Source organism: Palaemon carinicauda, chromosome 37 (genome assembly GCF_036898095.1).
Source record: "Palaemon carinicauda isolate YSFRI2023 chromosome 37, ASM3689809v2, whole genome shotgun sequence".
NCBI lineage: Eukaryota > Metazoa > Arthropoda > Malacostraca > Decapoda > Palaemonidae > Palaemon > Palaemon carinicauda.
In genome coordinates this window covers 63,728,644-63,741,143 of record NC_090761.1, presented here as the reverse complement: position 1 = coordinate 63,741,143, position 12,500 = coordinate 63,728,644, and the positions used below count along the sequence as shown (strand labels likewise).

Here is a 12,500-nt window from a genome sequence, read left to right as displayed (position 1 = left end):
TCTTAAAGGTAATTATTGTTAATTAAAGGTAATTATTGTTAATTAAAGGTAATTATTGTTAATTTAAGGTAATTATTGTTAATTTTCTCTTAATTACCTCCGCCAACGAAGTTTGAAGGAGGTTATGTTTTCGCCCGTGTGTGTGTGTGTGTGTTTCTTTGTGAATAGCTTCCTGGCCATACTTTTAATCATAGAGTAATGAAACTTGCAGGGATTAACTGTTATGTAAAAATCTGGAAATGATTAAATTTTGGAAGGTCAAAGTCAAGGTCAAGCAAAATGTCCAATTCACGTAACCAGCCATAAGTTTGGACATAGTTGTCACAGAGACTTCGAACTTGGTTCATATTTGAGTGTATGAAAATCCACGCCAATTAATTCATTTTAAGGTCAAAGGTCAAGGTCATGGTTAAGTAAAATGTTCAATTCACATAAACAGCCATAAGTTTATACATCGTTGTCACAGAGACTTCGAACTTGGTTCATATTTGAGTGTATGAAAATCCTCGCCAATTAATATAAGTTAAGGTCAAAGTTCAAGGTCGAGAAATCACCTGCCGCGGCGGAGGTCTGCGCTCTACTGAGTGCCCCTCTTGTTATATAAGTATGGGTAGTTGAAGTTGATGAACATCCCCTAACTTCTAGAAGTTTTATTCCACCTGTGGCCAGATTGTGGAATGGTATTCCTAATCAGGCAGTTGAATCAGCGGAACTTCAGAAGTTCAAACTTGCAGCGAATGTTTTGATGTTGAACAGGCTACCATAAGTCTCTTTAAAGTTTATATAATATAGAACTATTTAAACGTTGTTACTGATCTTAAGATATTTTATCCTAAGTATTACTTCTTTTGTAGTTTATTTTCTTCAATATTTTTTTTGCTCATTGGGTAATTTTCCCCGGTTGGAGCCTTTGGGCTTATTGCATCCTGCTTTTCCAACTACAGCTGTAGTTTGGCTAGTAGTAATGATAATAACAATAACAACAACAACAACAACAATAATAATAATAATAATAATAATAATATTGATCAAAATAATAATAGTAATAATAATAATAACAATATTGATCAAAATAATAATAATAATAATAATAATAATAATAATAATAATATCTATGAATGACAATGACGAAGGATATAAATCTCCAATATTGGAGTCGAGTTGTATCATGTCACGTGGTACTCACCGTATAGTCCATCAAATTCCCAGCGAGTCACTTCATCTGGGAGCATCCTGCCATTTCTTACTGAATTATACTGAATTACTACACTAAGGCAGATTTGTATCCGGCAAGTACAGGTGTGCGACTGCGCTCAACACCTCAACACATGACAGCTGACTTCCGGTAATAGTAAGGTGGTCAGCTGATCGCTGCAAAAAAAAAAAAAAAAAAAAAAAAAAAAAACACTTTCTTGGCATTTATTCACATAGCCATGATTATCGTTTTATAGCACGGTACGTTTCACAAATATTTTGTTAACGTTTAGAAAATAAAATGTAACATCCAAATATGTTGATGTAAACATTGTTTTGAAAATGTTACAAATCTGAATATCAGGACCTTTAGTAGGTATTGTTTATGTACATGCACACACACACACACATATATATATTTATATATATATATATATATATATATATATATATGTATATATATATATATATATATATATATATATATATATATATATATGTGTGTGTGTGTGTGTGTGTGTGTATATATGTGTGTATATGTATATATATGTATATATATATATATATATATATATATATATATATATATATATATATATATATATATATATATATATGTGTGTGTGTGTGTGTGTGTGTGTATATATATATATGTATATATATATTTGTGTGTGTATGTAATTATGCATGTATATAGGTATGCGCTTACTGTGTTGTGAATAGTTTACATGAAATGTATCTTTTTATGTTTCTTGGTTATTGCTTTGCCCAAATTTGGATATCCTACAAGGATGTCATCAGTACACCCCATGTTGTGCACTGTAGGCATTATATAAGGGCTAACGTAGCTTTCCTAAGATCGCACCCACTTTTTCCTCTTCTACTCCACCTTCCTTTCTTCCACGTATAGGTGTGAGGGTATACCCGGCCCCAACACCAATCCGTATGGTCGAAATTCTTGTTTCCATTCATTGACCCGTTGAAATGACATGATGCTCTCCCTCATGCAATCCCTCAAAACAATTTATTATTATTATTATTATTATTATTATTATTATTATTATTATTATTATTAGGTATGCTACAACTCTAGTTGGGAAAGCAAGATGCTATAAGCCTAAGGGTTCCAACAGGGAAAAATAGCCCAGTGAGGAAAGGAAATAAGGAAATAGATAAACGATATAAGAAGTAATGAAAATTAGAATAAAATATTTAGAAAAACGTTAACAACATTAAAACAGGTATTTGATATAAACTATAAAAGGACTTGAACTTAATTGCTGAGACTCGTATGCCCTCCTATCAGCTATCTGGGTATATTTCAAAAAACGAAATCATCATCTTTTTCTCTTCTGCAGGAAACGTGCATTGGATTCTCAAGCGAATTGGTAGTAGATCACAAGACAATGGTCGTGTGCAAGCTTCCAGTCAAACCACTTCCTGGAAGGATGGCTGGAAGTTATGGAAAGAAGAACAGGAGAACCGTCAGAATGTCCTTAAAGAAGTGTGTGGAAGGTCTGGCTTAACCCAAGAGGAGTTACAAGACATTCTGATGCTTCGATCGCAAGTCTTTCTCCAAAACCTTCTGGTCGATGACAAGAGAAAAGCTATTTATTGTTTTATATTCAAGGTACGGTGAGACTTTGGTGTGTTTTTTTTTTTAATTACCATAACTTGTTGTTGACTTTGTTGAGTAACTTTGCATTAATTAAAAAGAAAAAAAAATTCAGAAATATGATTTGATCTAGATATTTATTTGTCTTTTTCCGAATCTCATACGTCTTCCAGGTAGCATCTAGCAATTGGAAGAAACTCTGGATGGCCTTAACTGGATTGGCTGATGTCAAAAACTTCACTTCGGTGCCTCTGAAGCTCGCTCATGAATCTACGTCAAGAATGAAGCTTGTGACAAACACAAAAGTAAATTCAGTCACTTTCTCTTAAGTATGATGTAATGATTCAAACTACTGTTTATCATTAACTTTAAATGATTTCTTTAATAGAAAAATTAATCTTGCTAGTGTGTGCTAGTGTTTTTTAGTATCTATGCTTTTCAAATGAAGATAACCTAACCTCGTATATCCTGAAGCAATCTAACTATACAGGGGATGTTTGTTGGAGATGCATGCGATCAAAGTGCAAGTCCCTTCTCTGCCCAAGCCAGGACCAGGGGGACGAGGCAGTAACTATTTATGACTCGGTTGCTAGATCTATTCTCCCTTCAAAAAATATATCGTCCTAAGCTGCAGGGACAGTAAGGTCCTTGTATTCAGTAAATTTTGTCAGGGTGTGAGCGCAGTTTGAACTTGTTGTCCACAGACTGAGTCACCAACGTTCCAACTAGTTTAATCAAGCTGAAGCTCGATAGTTTCTTGTAGTGTTTGCAACCTCACTATCCTTGTAAGCTAAGGGGGTGCCTATAGGTCTTCTTGTTGAATAATTAGCAGCCATTGCCTGGCCCTCCCTGGTAGTAGCTTGGCTGGAGGGGAAGGGGGTTTGGGCGCTCATCACACGTATATATGGTCAGTTTCTAGGGCATTGTCACTGTCCCTTGCCTCTGCCATTCACGAGCAACCTTTAGACCTGTGTGTGCTTGGTAATCAGATCACTGCAGTGATAAACCACTAGTTGGGTATATCACTATGTAAGCCTTTATAGTCAGACCAACTAAAGACAACAGCGATCTTGAGTAAGGCTTGTGTTTATATTCCATTTAGCTGATAACAATTAGCATCAAAATAAGTTCCATATGAATGAGGAAGGGTTATATTTCAGGAGTGATTCTCGACAGCAAATTTACTTTTGAGAAACACATTAGGTCTGTGTCTTCTTCAATTGCCTCCCAAAAATTGGCTTAATAAGAAAGTCAAGATTTTCGGTGGTCCATCTACTCTGAAGAAGTGTTTCAATTCTTTCATTCTACCTTATTTCGATTATTGTTCTCCTGTCTGGTCTTCAGCTGCTGATTCTCATCTTAATTTGTTGGAGAGGAACTTACGGTCTATTAAATTTCTTATTCCTGGTCTAGATATTAATCTCTGGTATCGTCGTTCAATTGGTTTATTGTGCATGTTGCATAAGATTTTTTATAATTCTGACCATCCTTTACATTCAGATCTTCCCGGACAGTTCCATCCTGTTCGTAATACTAGGCAGGCAGTTAATTCTAATAGTCAAGCCTTCTCCATCATAAGGTTCAAAACTACACAGTATTTTAGAAGTTTTATTCCAGCTGTGACCAAGTTGTGGAATGATCTTCCTAATCGGGTAGTTGAATCAGTGGAACTTCAAAAGTTCAAACTTGCAGCAAATGTTTTTATGTTGGACAGGCTGACATAAGTCTTTTTATAGTTTATATATGAAATATCTGTTTTAATGTTGTTAATATTTTTAAAATATTTTCTTAATAGTTCATTATATATGAAATATCTGTTTTAATGTTAATATTTTTAAAATATTTTTTCTAATAGTTCATTACTTCTTCTATCATATATTTATTTCCTTATTTCCTTTCCTTACTGGGCTATTTTTCCGTATTGGAGCCCTTGGACTTATAGTATCTTGCTTTTAAATTGAAAGACCTGATTTTTTTCTCAGATTTAATACTTGTAAAAGGATAAAAGGAAAGTAATTACGACGTACAAATCAGAAAAGTCTAGATTAAGACACCTGTTTCTTATTTTCTCAGATTTAATACTTGTAAAAGGAAAGTGATTACGACGTATGAATTATAAAAGTCTAGACTAAGACACCTTTTTCTTATTTTCTCAGATTTAACCCTTGTATATAGTATATAGTATATAGTATATAGCCGTGTAGTCTAGATTGAAAGGCCTAATTTCTATCTCATTCACTTTCCCAGATTGAATACTTGCAAACCAAACTGCAAACGTACACCAAACTCATCGTCGTTCGGAATCCCTTCCATAGAATCGCCTCTGCCTACAGAGACAAAATCCAGGGCGACTTCGGAGCGACATTCACGCAAAAGGAGGTTCTCCCATACGTCATGAAACGGAAATATGGAGCCAATCTAACCAACATAGAGTGGACTGAATTTGTAGATTTCCTCACGTTCGGAAAAGGACAGAACCGCGAACACCACTGGAAGTCTTACACGTCTCTGTGTCATCCTTGCGCTATTAACTACGACGTCATAGCCAAATTCGAGACCCTCGAAGAGGATTCAGAAAGGTTCTTGAGACTCATAAATGCTCCAGAAGATCTGCATTTTCCAAATACATCGAGAACTGCCAGGAGGATTGACAGCGCCTTATGGAAGGATTACCAGAAACAACTTACCAAGAAGCAGGTTGATGCTTTGTATAAGGCATATCAAAAAGATTTCCAGATGTTTGAATATGATTAGCAAACACTAAAAAAAAAATACTTCGTTTTTGGTTTTGTGATGTAAACAAATCCTATTTTTTCTGTTCCCTCTTTGTAACCTCAATTATTTTTATATTTTTATCCAACTAACCACAGTGAAAAGTGGCTGATAAAACTCTCACTATTAAGAACATTATTTTTAATTTCTTGTAAACTTTACCGTACGACTTTCCTATTTCTTCTCACAGAAAACAACAAGTGACAGAAACGTGTCATACAATCTTTATTATCTCAGGAACACTAAAATAGCCTTATGTTGACATTTTATAATAGTTATTATAATGCACCTGTTTACTAGGTTAACCTCCAGACACAATAGATATAAATGGGAAAAATATATACAAAATCGATCAGTTACTTTAATCGGAACAAACTATAAACTACGTCCAAACATCTCTGGTTCTAGCTTGATGAAGAAGAGGTTTGGGCACTGATCATATTTGTATATAGACTGTCTCTAGGACATTTTACCATCTCTTGCCTCTGCCATTCATGGACGACCTTTAAACCTTTAAATGTGGTAGATTCAACTCCTTCCCTAACAAAACAAGTGGTCATTCATTAGTATTCTGATTAATGCAACAGTGGAGCATATAAAGTCCCACATTTTTAAAGGCAGAAGAATATATTTGACAAACATAATCAAGCTTGGAATCACACAGTTAATGTTGGGTATACACGGTTTGATTTAAACTTCATCCTAGGTGGTGAAGGTACTTCGATTTTTGCTTGAACAATTTAGGAATGAAGTTTGGCCTATGATCTTAAGAGATTTTAAGGTTTAAAGGTTACTTGTGAGCGGAAGAGATAAGGGACAGTTGATTGCATCGCCACTCATGTCCTTGAGATCCACCAAAACAATAGGATCCCATGCCCACCTACCCCTCGCTAGAGCTAGGGCAGGACCAGTAATGGCTGTTGATGTCTGCGTCAGATAGACCTATGCCCATACAAACATTAAGGTCATGAATTTACACGTGGAATATATCTCAGCAAGAACGTGGTTTTAATTTGCGGCCTATATATTTCAAGTGGGCGACATTTCTACTTGGTAATTGAAGGTTTTATTCGCCCTGAGAAGTGGCTTTTATATTTGAAGTAAGGCATTTCACATGCATAAAAAAGGAATTGGATGATAGAGTGGTTTTAGTATATTAAGGCATGACAAGCTTTACATAATACTTATTACTGGGAAATATGAAATCGTCCATACTTTTAATTTTTTTGAACTGCTAGATTGTACTTTTATTTTTTTTCATTTTTTTATTTTTTTATTTTTTTTTTTTGGGGGGGGGGTATCCCAGGATAGCAGGTAGTAACTCACCTGAATTAAATTCCATTTGTATGTAGTTTCCATCCTCCTCCCCTATCTCCTGTCGGGTAATGATCCGGAGATATACAGGAAGGATTTTGTTCAGCAAAAGTAAATTTGTTTTTCAATATACCGATAGGTGGAAAACCAGGATAAGAGATCTTCCAACCTAACTAGCTATATAAAACATTTGAAATTCTAGTTGTGATTCTTGATTGCAAAATTTACTTTTGAGAAGCACATGACTCTCCTCTTCTGGACAAAAAAAATCTTGGTCTGTTAAATCAGATTTCGGATCCGGATCATCTCCAAACTTTAATGGGGTCGTCCATGATCTATAGATGTATATTTGGGTGGTGAAAATTTCGTCAAAATCCGTCGAGTAGTTTTGACGTTATCTTTAAAATGGCGAAAAATGTATATCCGGATCTGGATCCGGGTCATCTCCAAATTTTAAGGGGGTTGTCCATGACCTTAGAACTATCTTTGGTGACAATTACGTCAAAATCCTTCAAGTAGTTTTGACGTTATCTTTAAAATGGCGAAAAATGCAAATCTGGATCTAGAATCCGGATCATCTCCAAAATTTAATAGAGTCGTCCATCACCTTTTATCTATCTGTGGTGAAAATTTCGTCAAAATTCATCGAGCAGTTTTGACATCTTTTAAATGGCGAAAAATGGAAATCCGGATCTAGAATCCGGATCCGGATCCCAATCATCTTCAAAAGTTAATGGGGTCCTCCATGACCTAAGATCTATCTGTGGTAAAAATTTCGTCAAAATTCATCGAGCATTTGGACGTTATCTTTTAAATGGCGAAAAGGGGGTCATCCATGACCTAAGATCTATCTGTGGTGAAAATTTCGTCAAAATTCATCGTGCAGTTTTGACATCTTTTAAATGGCGAAAAATAGAAATCCGGATCTAGAATCCGGATCCGGATCCCAATCATCTTCAAAAGTTAATGGGGTCCTCCATGACCTAAGATCTATCTGTGGTGAAAATTTCGTCAAAATCCGTCAAGTAGGTTTAACGTAATCCTGTCCACAGACAAAGAAACTGACTTAATCGCATAACCTCCTTAGCAGATGTGATTAAAAGGGCGAGAAGTGTGAAGGTAAGAAAAGGTGTCAAGATTAGTGACGATGAAAATTCTAAACAGGTTAAGAGATGAATGGAGAACGATGGGTAAGTAAAATCTATGTGTAACTTAAGAGTGTTGTGAGGAGAGAAAAGCCTAGAAATCGAAAGGCTGGTATAATGGAATAGATATGGGAAGCAAGAGAGTCTATGCAAGATACAGCTGATTGCAGCAATGTTTAGAAAGGCTGGATACACTGCTGGTCAGCTTTTTATGGAAGCACCACCTCTGTCATCTCTCCCTACGGGCTCAGCCAGACCAAGCGCGGCTAGCGGCGAGGTTAGCGGCAAGAGGTTCCAGCTGATAATTGAAACCTTAGGTATCTTATGTAAGTGGCCAGATAGGAGTCGCGAGGCTTCCTGCGACTCCTATCTGGCCACCTACCTAAGATACCTAAGGTTTCAATTATCAGCTGGAACCTCTTGCCGCTAACCTCGCCGCTAGCCGCGCAGGTCTGGCCGGGCCCTACCAGCGTTTTACGAAAGCGCGGATTGGCACATCAAAAGCGCGGAAAGCATTATTTATTGCTATCAAAAGCGGTGCAGAATATGAAGACAAAAGTGTGTTTTATCACATCCCTCTAAGTCCGATTGTTCATATGTTCCTTAACGATCGCTCTCCTCTTCCGTTTCTCAGAATAAGTCATCTGTTAAAGAAACTTAGGACAACATTTAAAAGTTTATTGTCAAATAATTTCTTTTGTTCAATTCCAATTGACCTTGAAGGCCTTGCCGTCAAGTCGTCAGTTGCCTTCCTTTTACAGGTGCGTGTATTAGCTGTCTTTCTATTATTTTCATCCTTATCTCGATGGCGTTCACGGTATATTGAAGTAAATACTTCAGTCATTTGCTGTTTATTTTAAATTGACCTTTATATATTCTGTTCGTACATCAAAATGCACAGCCAGCACAGGATAAAAATAACGAACTAACCAACCATTAAGGTGTAATTAACAGACTACAACAGTAAGCACTTTATGAATCATTAAGAAACACTAAACGAAATTTAATGAAATACCGAGTCAAACGGGAATAATCATGGCGCGTTTTTGTAACGTCTGTTTGGTTACTCACCGGGCAGTAAGGTCGTGACTGAGTGCACATCTTCAGAGCAAGGTGTGCCAGGGAATCCTGTGTCCAACTGTACATTGGATAAGCATCACTGTGATTCCTCCTATTGCAGAAAGATGCAATAACAATGGAATATCATTTGACCCTTAACCCTTTTACCCCCCCCCCCATAAGGTTAAATTTCGAGCACATTTTGCTATATAATTTTTTTAAATTGCTCTAAAAAGCTTAATTTTTGTCTTAGAGAGGTCAGGTTGGTCTCATTCTTTTGGAAAATGCCTGAAGTTTCTCATTAAATTATCAAAAATATGTAAAAATATGTAATTAACAGTGTTTTGCAAGAACGTACCGGTACGTCCTTCGGGGGTGAAAGGGTTAATATCATTTCGTTGAATCTGGAGGGATTTCGAAGGTCGAATGATGCCTAAGACGTTATAGTCTGTAATTAATTGTTGAAATGCAAAGCAGCCTAAGTGATGAACTGGGCCAGATGGTAATTAGTATAGACTTAGGGGGTTAATTATCTTTCAACCACGAGTCAAACCGAGGTTTCTGACAGGGCTCATTATTTGGTTGATTTTATTCATTTACTCAGTTGACCCACACATATAAACACACACATACACACACACACACACACACACACACACACACACACACATATATATATATATATATATATATATATATATATATATATATATATATATATATATACACTAGTTTATGCGACCCGTCACAAATGACAGCTAAATATTTAGATATGTACACATGCACACCCCTCTCACCAGGGTATGACTGTTACCTCTACACCTACCCAAGGGATGAGGAGAGACTGAGTAGTTATACGTCTGGCAATACCACTAAGTGTAACTGGAAAGATATATATGTATATATATATATAAATATATATATATATATGTGTGTGTGTGTGTGTGTATTTATATATATATATATATATACATATATATATACATATATACTCATATATATAGATATATATATATGTATATATATATATATCTATATATATATATATATATATATATATATATATATATATATATATATATACACACACACAAACAGGCCTTTCAATAGAATTTTGACGTTTTATTTATATGGTTAAATGTGCCACCTGAATATGCTTCGTAGCCATTGATTCCTCTACTTTCATAAAAGTCTATCTCACAAAACACATGATCTGGATATTGTTGAATTACTGCCTACCAGTATCAATATAAAGTTGATTTTACTTAGTCAAATAATTCTTGGATACATTTATTACGTGACCAAGTTTGTATATTGAGTAGATTATTATTATTATTATTATTATTATTATTATTATTATTATTTGCTAAGCTACAACCCTAGTTGGAAAAGCAGGATGCTATTAGCCCGGGGGCTCCAACAGGGAAAATAGCCCAGTGAAAAGGAAAAAAGGAAAAATAGAATATTTTTAGAAGAGTTGTTAACAACTTGCTTGATAGCCCGTGCCTGGCATAAGGCTAGGTAATCAATCAGGCAAGTTGCATGTTGTGTGTATGTATATATTTCAATTGTCTTGTTAGCCTCTCGCTTCATCTCGTCGATTGCATTGTAGGTTATCTTCTCAAATTTGGAAGTATCAACCAGTACAAGGTCGAGTTTACGGTGCTATTATTCTGGAAGCGTTTTACGCTGTTAAAAACCCTAATTTCAATCGGAAAATCTCCGTAAAAATATACCGTTCTCCGCCGTATATCAGTAAAATACGGGCGACCGTGTTTTGTACCCTACTTTGTTATTATCTTTTACGGGTTGATGACCGCAATATCACTTGTTTACGTCATTATATCCGTTTTTAAAACGGTAAATGCCTGGCAACATTTATTCCAGGATTTTTACCGTTTTTTACGGGAAATTTTTAACAGTGCATGTTGCAGAGGCTAAGCAGTTAAAGCAAGTGATGGTGTAGCCAGCAATTTTAGCCATCTGGCTGCATAACATTTACAACTCTTCCAGAAAGCGAAAATCACTGGCTACACTACCACGGGATCAGATTGTATACTGCGAGCTCTGGTATATGAGCTGTGCAAAGGCATGGTGGAATAAAGATGATTCCTCACAGACATAATTATAGCCTATTCTTGGTGGATACATATTTATGACCCATTTACTTCATAGATAAAATTTCCCTGGTAACTTTAAGGATTAGATAAGAGAGATTACTCGAGTGACATATGTGGATGAGATCATGATGAGAGATTAGTTCACCAAACTTTCAATTGGGCTCCACAAGGCACTAGAAGAGTTGGAAGACCCAGGCTTACATTGCTGAGGACTATGAAGCGTGAAGTCGGAGATGATACATGGAGAAGTATTGAATTAAAAGCTCAAGATAGAGAAGACTGGCGAAATCTAACCGAGGCCCTTTGCGTCAATAGGCGTAGGAAGAGATCATGATGATAATAATAATGATATACGCATACTTAAAACTTAATGAAGTCATAATGTGTGTATATGATACTCGTCTAACCAGTAGGAATTTCTATAATTGATAACTGCCTTTTGATGGAATGTTCTCCGGGAAATATAAAACTTCATGATAACAGGAAAGGCCCATATGTTAGTATTTTAAAGGTTTAAAGGTCGCTCATGAATGGCGGAGACAAGGGACAGTAGAAATGCTCTAGCAGGAAAATGCTCTAGACTGACCATATATACATTATGATCAGTCCACAAGATCCCTCACCATCCAATCTAGGACCAAGGAGGGCCAGGCAATGGCTGCTGATGATTCAGCAGGTAGACCTATAGGCTCCCCAAGCTCCCAATCCTTAGCTCGCAAGGATAGCGATGTTGCAGACACTACAAGAAACTATCGAACTTGAGCGGGTCTCGAACCCCAATCCAGCAAATCGCCCTCAAATCAGTCAATCAATCAAACAATCAACCAGGCAGGAACGTTTCTAATAGGCAACCACAGCTCTAAAGATCCCAGTGTTTATATGGAGGTTGTTAAATGGAAGCTATTAATGCCAATAAATCAATATCTATATTTACAAAGGAGAATATTTGTACATAAAACAAGTGTTATTATAATTACACTTAAGAGTACATGTGTAAAATTTCTTCTTTTTGTTGTTTTGTAAAACGGCCCCTTTAATATAACATTTGCTCTTTCAACAAACGTAAATCCTTTAAAAAAATATAAAAATATTTGTCAACTTTGTTATTAAACAAGATAAAATGTGTCTTAGTATGTAACAGAAAATATATAATGTATTAGAAAACTGAGCTCTCGCAATACACCAGAAACGAGATTCATCTTGGCTAACGGGTGTTTGCTAACAACGTCAGATCATTACGCAGAACAAAGTTTTCATTAAAACACGCCAACCCACAGAAAT

General features: G+C 35.9%; 1 protein-coding gene across 1 annotated transcript in view; it reads left to right on the top strand.

Moving 5' to 3' along the window:
• Positions 1-5,563, top strand: part of LOC137629163 (carbohydrate sulfotransferase 9-like) — a 7,588-nt gene extending 2,025 nt beyond the window's left edge. The window contains exons 2-5 of the mRNA XM_068360426.1: positions 1-8; positions 2,553-2,824; positions 2,983-3,114; positions 5,057-5,563. The exon at positions 1-8 is cut by the window's left edge and continues 42 nt beyond it. Coding sequence (XP_068216527.1) covers positions 1-8; positions 2,553-2,824; positions 2,983-3,114; positions 5,057-5,563 — 919 coding nt within the window. The remainder of the gene's footprint in view (positions 9-2,552; positions 2,825-2,982; positions 3,115-5,056) is intronic.
• Positions 5,564-12,500: the final 6,937 nt, after the last annotated feature.